This window comes from Camelus dromedarius, chromosome 9 (assembly GCF_036321535.1).
Source record: "Camelus dromedarius isolate mCamDro1 chromosome 9, mCamDro1.pat, whole genome shotgun sequence".
In the NCBI taxonomy this organism is placed as follows: domain Eukaryota; kingdom Metazoa; phylum Chordata; class Mammalia; order Artiodactyla; family Camelidae; genus Camelus; species Camelus dromedarius.
This window is the reverse complement of record NC_087444.1, coordinates 21,461,578-21,476,956: the sequence shown is the minus strand read 5'-3', so window position 1 is coordinate 21,476,956 and position 15,379 is coordinate 21,461,578. Positions and strand designations below refer to the sequence as shown.

The 15,379-nt window shown below is 33.6% G+C and overlaps 1 protein-coding gene across 3 annotated transcripts in view; it reads right to left on the bottom strand.

Annotated features, from left to right (window-relative positions):
- MAN1A2 (mannosidase alpha class 1A member 2) overlaps positions 1-15,379 on the bottom strand; it is a 149,158-nt gene that overhangs the window by 39,518 nt on the left and 94,261 nt on the right. For 2 of the 3 annotated variants that reach the window (XM_031457900.2, XM_010980687.3), the window contains exons 9-12: positions 11,434-11,549; positions 8,911-9,130; positions 5,917-6,089; positions 2,335-2,450 (exon numbers count right to left, since the gene is read on the bottom strand). In XM_031457900.2, the coding sequence (XP_031313760.1) occupies positions 2,335-2,450; positions 5,917-6,089; positions 8,911-9,130; positions 11,434-11,549 (625 nt within the window). The remainder of the gene's footprint in view (positions 1-2,334; positions 2,451-5,916; positions 6,090-8,910; positions 9,131-11,433; positions 11,550-15,379) is intronic. The other variant, XM_031457899.2, reaches the window with a different exon arrangement.

The window sequence follows — 15,379 nt, the reverse complement described above, 5'->3', positions numbered from 1 at the left end:
TAGTAATATTCAATTCAGGCAAAATGCCAGTAACACTGAGTAAAAGACTGCTAGAAAAAGGAGATTCAGAGTCTCAAAGTTGTCATTCCACAGAGTACTTTTTTTTTTTTTAATCTTTAAAAATTTTTATTTATTTATTTATTTTGGGGGGGAGTTAATTAGGTTTACTTATTTATATATTTATTTTTTAGAGGTGGTACTGGGGATTGAACCCAGGACCTCATGCATGCTAAGCACATGCTCTACCTCTTGAGCTACATCCTCCCCTATTCACAGATCACTTTTTACCAAAAAAAAAAAATTTTTTTACATGACCTTATAATCAAACCTAACCTTACGATTAAATTTAAAATCATCAATAATGAACTAAACCATTATCATGTTCCTCTTTATAAGATGTAACGAGGTCATATCATCTAAATAATATTCATGCCAAAAATGTTTAACCTAAATCTGATCAGAAGGAAACAATCACAAATATCAAAACTGAGGGACCTTCTTCAAAGCAACTAGTCTGAATACTTAGTGTCAATGTCACAAAAGACAAAAGAAAAATAGGGAAACTTTGTTCTAGGTTAAAGGAGACTAAAGAGACATGCCAAGCAAATGCAACAAATGATCCTCTATGGGATCCTAGGATGGGATTTTTTTAAAAAGTTATAAAGTACAGTATAAGAACAATTGAGAAATAAAAGTGGACTACATAAGGAACAACAGTACTGTATGAATGTTAAGTTTCCGCAGTGTGGTAATTGTACTGTGATTACATAAGATACACCCTTTTCTTGAAAACTCTTTCATAAGCATCAGAATGCTGTGAGTAACTCTCAAATTTACAGCAAATAAATAAATACACAAACAAACGAAAAAGCCAAATTAGTAGAACTGTGTGCATACGTACACATGAGGGTGAGGGAATGTGGCAAAAATTAACAAAAGGTAAACCGAGGTTAAGGCTAGAGTCATCATACTATTCTTAAAAATTTTCTGATCTTAAAAAGCTATTAAAAAAAAAGATTTTACATAATTTGGGTCAAATTCTAGAGTTGACAGATACGAAAACTGAAAGCACAGACATTTTATTTTGACATGTTCATTCAGCTAGGTTGTAGCAAGTATAGAATTAAAGCCCCTGCGGTTTTATCTCCGTCTGGTGCTCTTTCAACTATCTCATATAGTCTCAAGCTTAAGCACACAGGAAAAACCAACATAAGGGGAGGACTGGAAGCAGAGAACTGACTGACCCATCTTAGCAAAATAAGGGTCTTCACTAGGGTCGACTATAGATATGGAAGGGAGGGGGCAAAATAAAGAAACAATGTAATAAGAAAGTGATACATTAGAATAAGAAAAAAGAAATAATTACAATGTACAAGCTGAAAATATAGGAAAAGAAGAATATCAAGGATAATAAAAGAAAAACTGGATTAAGATGGTCATTTAGGACAAGACACTCAGTTTGAGATATGTACATTTAAATTATAATATACGACAAATGTAAGCTACAAGTATACGAGAATGTAAAGTCCAGGAGAGTAAGAACTTTTGTCCTTTTTGCCTACTGATAAATCCCCAAATAACCTGAACAATGTCTGGAAATAATGTTTTTTGAACAAACAAAGTGACAGTTTATGAGGAATTTAGGTAGAGACTGACAAGAAAATAGAAATGTGAGATTGAAGAGAAGGTATCAAGAACCTTACTTTGCAGGTCTTTAGGGAAGCAGACATATTTAAAGTCTCCACCTTCTTCCAGGAAAATTCATAGAGCGTTCTGCCTGGGGTTTTGAGTATAAGCCCAAACAATAAAGTGGTCTTTTCTCTTTTCCACTGTTCCCTTTAGATGTACCTTTACAGGAACTCTCATTGGGAGGATGAGTGGCTACGGTCATATACCCTCTAGTACCATCAAAACTCCACTGTTCTGGACAGATTTCATTAGCTAGAGCACGGAGTTCAGGTGTGGTCCTAGGACCAGCAACATCAGCAGCACCTGGCAGTTTGTCAGAAATGTAAATTCTTAGGTTCCACCCTAGATCTACTAAATCAGAGACTGTGGGCATGGCCCAGTTATCTGCGTCTTAAGAAGTCTTCCAGGTGATTCTAATGCCTAGTAAAGCGCTAAGCACAAAATAAAGGTACTCTGACAAAACATCTACCTCACAGTCCAACATCATTCTTCATGAGATGTAGCTAAACATTTAAGACTCAATTACATCAAAAGATATTTGTAATAAAATTCAGTGTAACATCACACAGTCGTAATTCATCACATAGTGACCATAGAGCAAATCCAGCCTACAATTAAAAAAAGGTTTTAAAGGCACCCACTTACTTTAATGTTTCAGCAAGAAAGAAGCTCTGCTGTACATCATCATGCGTAGGAGTAGAGGAATATACATCCTTCACCCCAGAAAATCCACCACTGACTCGGCAATACTTTTCAATAGCCTGTGAAAGAGATCAAAAGAATCAATTCTACAGAATTTCAAGCTTTAAAGGACAAGTTAAGGAACCACAGTCAAAAGTTCACAGAGATCTACAAGAAAATTTAACAGTTTCAAAATAAGATTTATTATCAAATGGGAATAGTCTCATATTGGAAAAACTGACGTATCTCATTTCCTGTAGAATTTCTCTCTCCAAAACTAATCTTTGTAGGACATCTTGTATTTTCCTAACTTAGGAGTCAAATTTAGGCTATTCACACTGAGTCAGAGACCTGTCTGGCACAATAAAACCTCATTAATTCTGACAATTTAAGAGGGAATCAGCTTGAATTTAAAATTTTAAATGTAATTTTATCACTTCCAAGGATAAATAATAATCCAAAACATGCTAAAACTGTATTACTTAGGAGCTCTCCACAGCAATAGCAATGAGATATATTTACTGCAAACATCCTAAATGCCAGACAATGTATTGTCATAATCCTATGAGTTAAGCATTATAGGTGGTACAAACTGACAGGAAGTGCCACCCACACACCTATTACAATAATAATTACAATACTGAGAACTAATGACACTTAGGTATTCACTACATGCTGAAGGCTCTTCTAAGAGATTTACATGCATTAACATTTAAATTTCCAACAACTCTATGAGGCTGTCTTAACAGTTCTACTTTTCAGATGGAAAATTGAGGCAAGGAGTAACTGGCTCCACATTATTAACCACTATGCTCTACTGCCCAAATGAGAGCTCATATTCTTATTTTATATCTTTTTGCATCTTTGAACATGTCTGAATAAAATACACTGAATCAAATGGAATCTATTCAAAACCCTGTTTTTAATTCAAGGTAACCAAATTTCTGCTTATGAAGATCTATCACATTCAGAATTAAGCCATTCATAAAAAGTGAAAGCATATATGGGTCTTCTCTCTACTCCACCTAATCCAGGGAGATTCTGTCGAATGAAGGTGTGGTTATTTAACTCATCAATGCTGCTGTGGCCTGCTGTTTCTAGCCTTGCTACTTACTCTTCTGGCCTTCCTCCTTTCTAGTAAGAAGCTAATTAACAGTGGAAGTGTTTATTTAATCAAACGGTTCATTTTTATATGGTTCCATTTTGATTATAGCTGGGTTTAAAAGTCTCCTTACCAAAAGGTTTGATACTTTTCTCCACCCAAATATTTTAAACATACTTTGAAACACATGTTCTTCACGACGATCATGTGTCTTTACCACCACAGAACACTATCAGAGCAGTTTAAGGATACTATGAAAAGTAGTAGGGAGGCATGACTGATCTCTAAACCATTTAGAGACATTTCTCCAAGGCAAGTTTTCATGCATAACACATTCAAGTTTGGAAATCTGAAGATGTAAATGGAATAGCTAAAGCTACAAAAGACAGTGAGATACCATTATTCTGTCTCTACCCTGCAGCCCTCTTCTCATCATATCATACTTTTAATCTTGAATTTAAATTGTAATTATTTCAGTTCTTGTTCTTTATACTGAGTTTGTGTATCCACATAGGCTACAGAAGCAAAATTCTAACTCTGTAATTCAATATGGACAGATATGTTTTAAAGTTTGAGCTTGTCAAACCTCTTTTTAATAGATAAGAGTAGGGCCATACTTTAAGAAAGTGCGCAGGAAAAAAGAACCTTAGGAAAAGGCTAAAATTATCCTATGGCGTTTCTCGATGAGAAGATGTGTTTCTGTCACCACTCCTTACCACCCTGCCCCACATGATTCACATGTTTCTCCTATATTCCTCTAAATGAGAAGCATTAACTATCAAAGGACATTCAAGTCATACTCACTGCAGGGTTACTTTACCTGTTTCCCCTATATAAAATATTGCTCGACTTATGTAAGCATTAGTAAGCTACTGCTACCCAACAGAAGTGTGTGCATGTCCTATTCCTAAACCACTATGCCAACATTTAGGCTCTCTCTCAACTGCGACGGGCCTCTCCTGCATGGGAGGGTTTCACTAGCAGCTGTGTTCCCAATTTTGGACCCAGGTAGTTGGAGGAAAGCAGCACCAATAAATGCTGCATCTGTTCCTGTTCTATATTTGTAACCACCCTGCTTCCATTAATATTCTCTTGTCGTTAAACTCTATAAGGACCATCTATTCCTGAATGACAAATGACATATGAGTGTCCTTACCTTATTCCAAGTCTTTATCACATTATTCCTAGATTATTGCAGGGGTCTCCAAAACCCACATTTTGCAGATTATAATCAGATCCTTTTGTTATTCCCCATGAAAAACCCTTCAGTAGTTCCTTCCCCTTTGAAAAACATTTAGTAGTCCTGTAATGGGTCCTTAAAGTTAGGGAGCTTTGGTGGGCAGGAGACAGTGAAGGAGGGGCTTTTTAGACAGGCAAAGGACTTTCTATCCCCACCTCTCGAATGAAAAACACTTGCATAGTAACAGAGAAGTGTGTGTGTGTGCGTGTGCGCGCGTGTGTGTTATTCTTTAAACACTGAGTATGCACATCCCTTGATCTGGTATGTGAGGCCATCTCCACATAATGGCACACAACGGCTCCAAATGTCTCTTCCTCTGGATGTCACTGTGAAATCTTCTTTTACATAAATTGGTCTACATTCTGCCCTAAAACACATTTTGCACATTCTTGTCTGAGCAATTTACTAACACTACTTATCTCACCTGGAATGTCCTCATTCTACCTAGACTGCAAGTTTAAACTAAACAATCTGAATATCCATCATAATTAGCGCTATTTAGCATAATTAGTATACCTCAGAGAATAAAATATCCCCTCACTCCCAGAGATAAGCTATACTTTCATGAAAATTCTAATGATTTTCTTCCTCCCAGGTACTGCTAACCATGGGGTTCTCTGAAAGGCTAGCATTTTATGAGTAAACCATTTGCTTCCTTTACTTACAAACCATTAAAGCTCCTCATTTCAAATACATGTGTACACATACATATGTGCGCATGTGTGCTAGGATGGTTCTTTTCGTCTTTCAATCTAGAAGAATTTTAACAATTCACTAGTCCTTCTGATGGTGATCCACTAAGGAATTACTCTGAATACAAGCTGAAGTAACAGGGGTACCTACCCAGGCTGTGAACCTGGGCAGTTTTACAATGATTTATTTTTTTCTCCAGAAGTTCAGCATTAATAAGCAAGTACAGAAATTCTATAACCATAGTGGAAAATTGCCATTTAAATTACTCCTTACGTTATTCAGTAAGAATGAGTGAATACCAGTAGGAAAATAGTTCTAACAGAGAACTAAACTGGATTCTAAGGTTTACCTCTACTTCTTAAGAAACTTACACCGACTGAGTTTTTCCATTAAGTAAGTGAAAGTAGCCCAACAGTTACTGAACTTGAGGTAACACGGATGAGGATACACGGCACTATAGGAGGCTTAACTTAACACTCTTGCACATAAAATGAAATAGTGGCTTATTTACCAGTGCTGCTTCCCAGCCCCACTCCCTATATCTTGGATCGTGAGTGAATCGCCATAGGTACCAATATGTTTCAATTACTTCTGGACGGAGGATGTAATACTTTTCAGCCTGCCGGACTGCCACGGCCTCGACTGCACCATCAAACTTGAATGATTCAGGACCCAGCTTTAAAGCTGTAACATGACAAAAGAAATAAATGAGCACAGTAAACCATTTGTGTTTGTTCAGCAGAGATTTTTCTTCCCCTGAAAGAATGCAGTATGAAGTAAAGTTATTTCTGTTGTTTGTTTTATTTTTATTGTTGCTGTTTTGCAAAATCAGTGAATTTAAAAGATCTACATTTGATTTTCTTATAAATATTCCCATTATTCTCACATGAAATATTTCTCATAAATACTGCATATCAACATACTGTTAAATCTAACTAAACCAACCAGGGTCTAGTAATCCTTCGGAAACAAATTCAAAGCTAGACATAAGCACATTACACACTCTGTTTTATTCCAAAATAAAATGAGACAGATAACTGTACTGTGCAGAATTACTTTTTAAAAAGTGAAGACAATTTAAAAATCGTTTTAAATAACACACATATAAAAGAAAGCATTTTAGAGCTCAGATCTTGAATTAGATTTAGTTGTAGATTGTATTCCTTTAAAGCATACTATAGTATGTACGAAACAGTGTATTTTAAAACTTAAACCAGTTTTAAAAATCATCTCTCTTCTTCTACAGCCTCTGTATATACAGTTAGGAAGAGATTCAAATTGCCAATTACTAAGAATTTATCAGTTTGAATAAATACCTGAAACCAACACAATATTGTAAATGAACTATAGCTAAATAAAAAAAATCGTAATTAAAAAAAATCATCACACATATATTTCAACATTACATAATATTCCTTAAAATGATATGATTTCCATTCAGGCTGGACTACAGTATTACATGAAAGGCTTTTTAAGAACCCCTTTCTAATCATACCCGGCACTCTAAATCCGGGCAGGATAAAATCACCTTCCATTGGGATGCTGGAGTCACACTCAATTATCACTCTCATCTGCCATCTTTCTTTTTACTAGTTTGTACCAGTGGCAAATACTTTTAAGGTCACTCACTTTTTCCGAAAAGTGCTGGACACTTTTATATTTTCTCATAAAAGGCAGCACAAGAATTATACCATAAATAAAATTATGCCACAGTTGTCAGCATGACAAGTGTTGCTGTGGCCAATTTCAGCATTACAAGGGTGGCACCATAAACTACAAATAACCACAGTTCAAAGAAGGTGAAAACACAGTCTTTCTTACCACACCCTACTCGCAAAAAACTCCCCTACAAAACCAGAAACACTGTAGTGATGCTAGACAGTACCATTAGAAGCAAAACATGCCATCCAAAGAGTTAATAACCATAATTTGCTTACTGCTAAGTCTCGGAAAACTAAAGCAGAACTTACGCAGGGGTTTTTAACCGTGAACTATATGGTAGGCTTTGGAAGAGAGTGATAATGTTGTATTCAAGAAGCCTCCGAAATTGTATCCAAAACTACATGTGTGCTCATAAAGCTCTGACCACCTCCTCAATAGGATTTGAGGTTAGGACTAATCAAGAAATTACCGGTATTTTGTAAGAATACTTCTATCCAGCTTACTGACAAGGTCTGATATGTGATCAAATCTTATTTGGCATTTAATAAATGTTTTTAAGTGATAAGTCAAACATCATAAGCACCGAGATGATGATAATCCAATAAATAGCAAGATACGTCATTTTGTCTGGATTTCTTGTTTTTCTTTTCTCAAAGACTGATTAAGTGATCACACAGAGTTTTCAAATGTTAATCTTAAGGCTAACTTTAAATTAGATAATAACTTCTATAATTATAATGATATTATCACCTGAATTGAAGTAGAAATTGGTTGCATGAACTAGTATTTTAAATTTCTCACTAAAACTTTTATTTCACTTATTGGTCATTCATAATGTCACAAATAAAACATACCAGAAAGATAACATATTTGTTCTATGAGGAGTTGGTGAGTAAAAATGTACAAGCCTAATATCACATCCATTACTTTGGCCAAATCACCGGTTTCATGTTTCTGAGGGCATTATTTCTTAGGTGTTCTTTTGTTTAAGAAATGTAAAAAAATAATTTCATAACATTCTACCTTGCACTTAATTTCTATTCTCTATCTTAAATTTCCCATTTATACTTGCTATATCATTTCTAAAAGGAAAATAACTAATCTAACAAGTAAAAATTGGGTCAAAACCATAAATAATTTAGTGCCCAGGCAAAAAGAACTTGAGAAGATGCAAAAATTAAAGAAAGAGACATGCACAAATTAAAAAAAATTAAAGTAAAACATCAGATGTAATAAAAGTCAATTGTACGCCCATAAAAGATAATTCAAAGGCACAGATTAGTTTGTAAAATCATGGGAAAATAAAATTCATACAAGTCCTCCAAGATAGGCATCATCAAAGGGTCTTTTTAAAGGTAGGAACAACTTAAAAATTATTGGTGAATTTACTGACAAACTACAAGTTATCTAGTTACCAATTATACATTCAATTTAACTGATATCTTTTGGTTATTCTTACTTTCACAAGAGGAGAGGCAAGGCATGTAACCTAAATCAATTCTGTAACTGATTTTAAGAAGCTGAAATAAATGGCTAAAATGGATTCTTCCATATTAAAATAAATTATGTTATCACATATATTCATAAAAGTCCTACCTATTGTCTTTAAAACAACTTCTTCAAAATCTTTATTAACAAAACCAGAACTCAGAATAATAATTTTAAAAAAGATGCAGGAACACATTTTCAGAATTAAAACTCAAGTTCTTGAGAAGATGATTTACTATATTAAATTATTTTGAAGTGAAAAATGCCTATATATTTTCCTTCTAATTCCTGGATATATTTTTAACTTTTTAGAAATTATTTTAGACTAAGTAATTAACATTATTAATATTCTTACCAGTTCTGTCATATGACTCATGACATGTACGTGCAATTTCCGCTCCGAGCTCTAAATAATGTCCAGCTTTATCCATTCTGGAACCATCTGCTCCCAGGACAAACATTCCCCCAGCAAAGCAGGCCAAATGCCCCATCTTCTTTTCTAAGTGCCCATTCTTCCATTCTCCAATAAAGGTAAGACCTCCACGGGACTTCTTAATAAGATGCTTTTCTATAGCCTACGAGAAAGAGTAGACACTCAAAGTTTAAGAGGCAAAGTTGCTAGTATTCAAATTTACTACATGCTTTTGGCTAACACAAAACCTTGGTAATATGACATTCTACAAAGCAGTAACCTTCCCAAACTGGAAGACAATTTACCATAATTAAGTTTGGGAGTAAACAATCAAGTTACACATAATCTTGAACAAATACCCCAATCATCACTATAACAAGACAAGGTGGGAGAGAGGAGACTGGCCTAAAGATTACCTTTCAATATAATAGTACCCATATTACAGGTTTTTTCTTCTTGATCTAAATGAAATTCATAATAATCAGTCAATTGGAATAACAAGTTGTAACTCAAAGGCTCTGCCAACTTATTTCTATTTCATACAACAAAAAATGAATAGAAAGAATAATATATAAGTTAATCAGAAAATAGGATTTTAATAGTTAAAATGGTTCCTTTTTCATGTAACTATACATCTTGTCAAAGTATTTTAAAAAGGCACATTAGGTGAGAAACCTTGTATGTTCTAAAACTTATAAAAATATTTGACAGTTCAAATTTAACTCCTTAGTCCCTTACTTCACAAACTTAGGCATTTGTTTTGGATGCTGTGCCATGGTTAAGAGGGGACACATAATAATGTCAATTTTATCCATCCTCCTAAAATGGCAATTTTACTTCTGCAATGTCAACTTTACTTAAGGGAGTGGGAATGGCAAGAGAAACTTGAATATAACACAATGTAGAGTCCAATAATCATATTTAATTTTAAAAATGAAAAACTTGTTCCTCTGGACCATGTTCTCAAACTTTGCTGAGGGGCCTAAAGATTAATTCTCTACCTTTAGAGTTACTTCTTTGTAAAAGTATAAGGAATTGCATTAATTCAGTTCTCTTTGGTAGAAATTATTATAAATGGCTAAGACTATACTTTTCTGACAATAAAAAGGAGTAAGACTCAACTGACATTTTTATTGCAGGTTGTTGTCTAGCAAGCTCAATAACAACCAGCTTTGGAAAAACTTAGCCTATACGCTTTACAACAACGTTTGTTTTATAGAACTATAAGGACTAAGCCTTATTCATCATCTTATAGTCCACAAAGCCTATAAATGTAGTATGCATTTAACAAATGTTCAATTAATAAGTCATTTTAAATAAACAGTACTTTTTAAATAATTTCTAGGTTTAAAGTTTAATAACAAAATAAAACTCCAAATTTTCAAAATGTAGATCTTCATAAAGTATTTTAGAAGTCACATGCTAAAACAGAGATTCTTGATTACACATCAATTTAGTTCAATTTCTTAGTCAACAAAATCCTTCAATCCCTACTGAAAGCCTACGATGGGAAAACACTATATGTCATATATCACTTCAACGCCTGTATGTTTTTATAAACAACTATAGGGATTAGTTCCCTAAAAAGGATGTAAATAGGCCAATAAGATCCTTGGTTTAACTTAGAGACAAAACAACAACTATAACTCCAACTACTAATCACTGACTAGAGTCAGAATGGTGGTGTTATATACAAAACACACAACTTTTAAAAGTGATTAAATTATTACAGGGACATGGGTTTCTACCAGACCAGAAAACAAATAATTTGTGAAGTGATTAACATACTTTTCTATTTCACAGTTTTCACTTGGAAATATCACATATAAATGTTTCCAAGAAAGAAACTTGTTCCAATTTTAAACTGTCACAACACTGTGGTACAAGGTTATATAAATATACAGCAATAAAGAATGGTGGTTAATAAGTGGTGAAGACTTTGAAGCTAGACTCTTCAGTTCCAGGCTCCAACACTAACTAAGCTATGTGACTTGCAGCAAGCTCCTTAACTTCTCTGTTCCTTAAGGTCCTCATGTGTAAAATGGTAGAGAAGATTAAGTGATTTCACATATGTATGTAAAGGGGTCAGAACAGTGCCTGGCATATGCCAAGTACCATAAAAGTGTTTTGACCTTTCTATTTACCCATAAAGTTCTCAACGTGTAGATTTAATGGGTCATTTGAAAAAGGAGATGTCTATGGAAATGTATGTGAAGTCAGGAGTTTTTCCAGTCTCTGAAGGCAACAACCACAAGTAATTAAATTTTCATACATAAATATGCTACACTAAATTCCTTATCAATTTCTTTAAAGTGAAGTGCCATAATAAAGGAAAACTTTATATGATCATGTTATTAAAATACTAACAAACTCTAAGTGAATATATACAGTAAAGTGTTCATCAATCTCTATCAAATACATTATATATTCAATATATTAAGTAGGTAAATGTTCTGTAATAATTACCTCAATAGCATCATCATACATTTTCCTGGCCTCATGGTCTGTTTTATCTGACATCAACCATGCTTTCAGTAAGTATTCATAAAAACTGTCTCCCAGCCCGCCAACTGATGTATGATCTACAACAAAAGAGAAAAGAGAAGGATGGAAGCGGAGGAAAGATAAGACAGAAGACAAAAAACAATGTTCTTCAATTACAGTGACTGCACTATAGGTCAATAATTTAAACATTGTATTGACAGCCCTATTTCCAACACATTTCAACTTTAGTCCATTAGGAGTACACCATAACCACTCTCCTCCACGTATGTATCCAGTTTTCTAGAAAATCTTTTTCTGCTGCATGTAGTACTTCATTAGTAGTCTTTTCATCAGTTACAGTTTGTACATTGTCATACATCCAAACTTTTCCAGAATTAAAAGCAAACATTTTAAAGTATTAAAGGCTTTAACTATGTAAGCTGTGAGAGTAAAAATCAGATATGCTTCAATCTGATGTTAACCAAGAGCTCATTTTCCAGTAGGAAGGTTAATGGTGATTTCTGTGGCACATGCAATAAATTAAAATAAATCTACCCAAGGAGCCCAAGAATTCCTTTGCAATCCCTTGCATAACATAATAAGCTGTTGAAATAAGATTCCTGATCACTACTTCACAAGCTATTACTACATATCTGTTTGTCCTACGTATTATCTATCTCATCTATATTTTTAACCCCATCCAATTTAGCACTATAACCCAAGGCAACTATACTCTTTTTCTCTCTTACTTTTTATAAACCCTGCCCTCCATCCTTGAATTTTGTTTCAAAATTCACACCCTCCCTGAGAAGAAAAATACCACATTTCTTACAACCCTTCAATCACTCATATAGAACTATCGTTGGTTTTCCAAATTAATGAAAAAATATGGTCTAACTGGTAGGTTATGGGAACAACTGGCTGTTTGGAGAAAAATACGTATTAATATTTATATCTTTAGCTAATAAAAATAAATCTGTAGTGGATTAATGACTTAAAAGTAAACACAAAACCATAAGTATACCAGAAGAAAATACAAAAAAAAAAAATCTGCTCTTCCTAAGCAGATGATCTTCTTAAGCACGACACAAAATGAAGGTGCCATAAAGGAAAAGATTTAGTGTCATATAATAGTACAAGATACCGTAAGTGAATCTGTAAGACAAGAATAGAATGAAAGAAGATACCTGCAACATACGTAACGGAAATGAGGGGTAATGCCCCCGACAAAGAATTCTGATGGCTAAATAAGGAAGACATACAAGGCATGCACAAGTAATAAACAAACAACATAAGAAAGCTCAACTCCACCAGTGATCAGAGAAAAGGAAATTAAAACGAGATTCCATTTTTATCTCTTTAAATTGGCAAATACTGTAAAAGACTGTTAACAGCCAATCTTTTTTTTAACTTGAGGTAGAGTCGATATACGATATTATATAAGTTTCAGGTATAAAACATAGTGATTCACAATTTTTAAAGGTTACCTGTATTATACAATATATCCTTGTAGCTTCTTTGTTACACATAGTTTGTACCATTTAATCTGCTAATAAAAGCCAATCTTGATTAAGTTATAGTTCATAGTTGCTGCAACTGGAGGGCAATTTTGTAGTAGTTATCATAATTTAATCTAGGTTTTCTAGTTCTGGAATTATCCTATGACAATACTTGCACAAATACACAAATATAGATGTAAAAGAAAAGTTCACCCCAACACTATTACATTAGTAACAAAATAACCTCAAATGTCTAGGTAATTGGCTACAAAAACTACACTATAAACATACTATGCAATCATTAAAGAGAACCAGGTGAGTCTATAATCTGATAAACTGAAGGCTATCTATTCCATGCGGCTGGGAGTGGAGGGGGGAGCAAGTTTCAGAATTAGTTTTGATATTACTAAAAATTTGTATGTTTAAAGAATATTGTTGCAGACATAGAAAAGGTTTGAAAAAACAAGAGTCCTTCAATTTTTACTTTATGTAAAACTACTGGAATACATGTAACATGAAATTACGTTACCTTTTGTTGTAGAAAGTAATAATTGGGAGAAAAGTGCCATCATTCATTTTAAACAATATGTATAATACTCTAATAAAGTCACGTGTACCTTAAATAGCCTGCATTTTGAATGCTTTTTCCCACTTTTTTCTTTAATCATAAGTATACATTTCAACGAATCTTTACATATTTTGTGGATTGTGTGTATATACCCACAAAACCACTAGATAGATAGAGCGCTTCCAGCATCCCAAGTGTTCCTCATGTGACCCTTACAACCAATACCCAAACCTCCAAAGACAACGATTTTTCTGACTTCTAACACCATACATTTGTTTTACCAAGTTCAAATAAAATGGCAAGTTACTTTTAATTATGATGTTAGCTTAACGATCTTCTTTGTTTTCCATCTAAATATCTAGAAAAAGAACACCTCTGCTTTATGTAGGCTTCCTGAGTCTCTAACATTGATGATTATCAGAGAAGAGGCTTAGAGGAATAAAAGACAGAGTTACAATATGATTCCGTATTCCAAGCTTCAGACTGCATGAGAAAATCACAATTAAATTTCTAATAGCTTTAGCACTCATCAGATTTAACATTTAAGAATTTTATAGCTAGTAATACATGATGATGGGTTTAGAGGGTAAGTTATACTTAGATGCTAAATTAATTCTAACAGATTTAAACATTTTATACTTACAAAAAAATCATAAAAGATAACACATACTTGTAAAATATTAAAATCGTATTGAATACACCAGGAAAAGTCTCCATTACTTAATGGGTATTTGGGACAGAGAAAGGATTAGGGATGCCTTCTGAACACACTATTTGGTAATGAACAAGAAGACAGTGATCTTATACTTAGAAAGCAGCTATTTTTCTTCATTTTTCAGTTTTATTAGGTAGAATTGAATTGTTACAATTTGACTGCACACATACTATATATTGCATGTAAATACATATACTCAATATAATGCATTTTTTTAGTTTACATATAAGTACTGATCATTGTTTCTAAGAACAGTTTAGAGTTTAAGCTTTTTAAACTTACATAGTTATCAAAGGAATAAAGACAACCACAAAATAAGAATCAACAGAATGCAGTAATCCAATCATAAAAGATAGTCAGATGTGCTTGCACATATTCAAGAAATCAATCATCTAAGTTATAAATAATAAGTAGTTCATTTGAACCTTTATTCTTTTTTTTAGATTCCACATATAAGTGGTAATCATAGCATTTTTCTTTCTCTTTCTGGCTCACTTCACTTAGAATGACGATCTCCTTGTCCATCCATGTTGCTGAGAGCAGCTATTTTAAAATTACTGTATCAAAACAACCATGACAAAATATCCATATCAATACTGCTACCTCAATATCGTGGTTACGTCAAATGTCTTGACTCACTCAGTGAATGATACCATTAGAAACTTACCAGCTGCCTAGTCTTTTCTTAGACTTCATCAATTACTTGAAATCATACCATATTTTTGTTGTCCTCATATTTTTAACCATGACTTTCTGTATAGCTTTTCTTTTATTCCCCCCAGATAATCTAGTTGCCTTTCTATTGTCTCCCACCCTTTGTTTTAAGCACAGTACAATATTTGGCTTTGGTGAAGAGAGGATATTCTCTTTTATGTTTTGTTTGCTTAAAAGGGCATTTTTGTCTACTGTATTAACCTCCTGAGTTTACACTAGTATCTGAATGCTTTTTAAAGTATCTAATGACCTGCAGCTAATTTTCATTCTTTCCTTTTGTCTATCTATAACTGTGTGTGTGTGTGTGTGTGTGTGTGTGTGTGTATGCGGCACATATATATATATACAAACACATATTTATTTACATATATAATATACAGTCTATTGGGAGAGCATGGATAATTGAAACTCTGGACAATCACAAACTTTTAT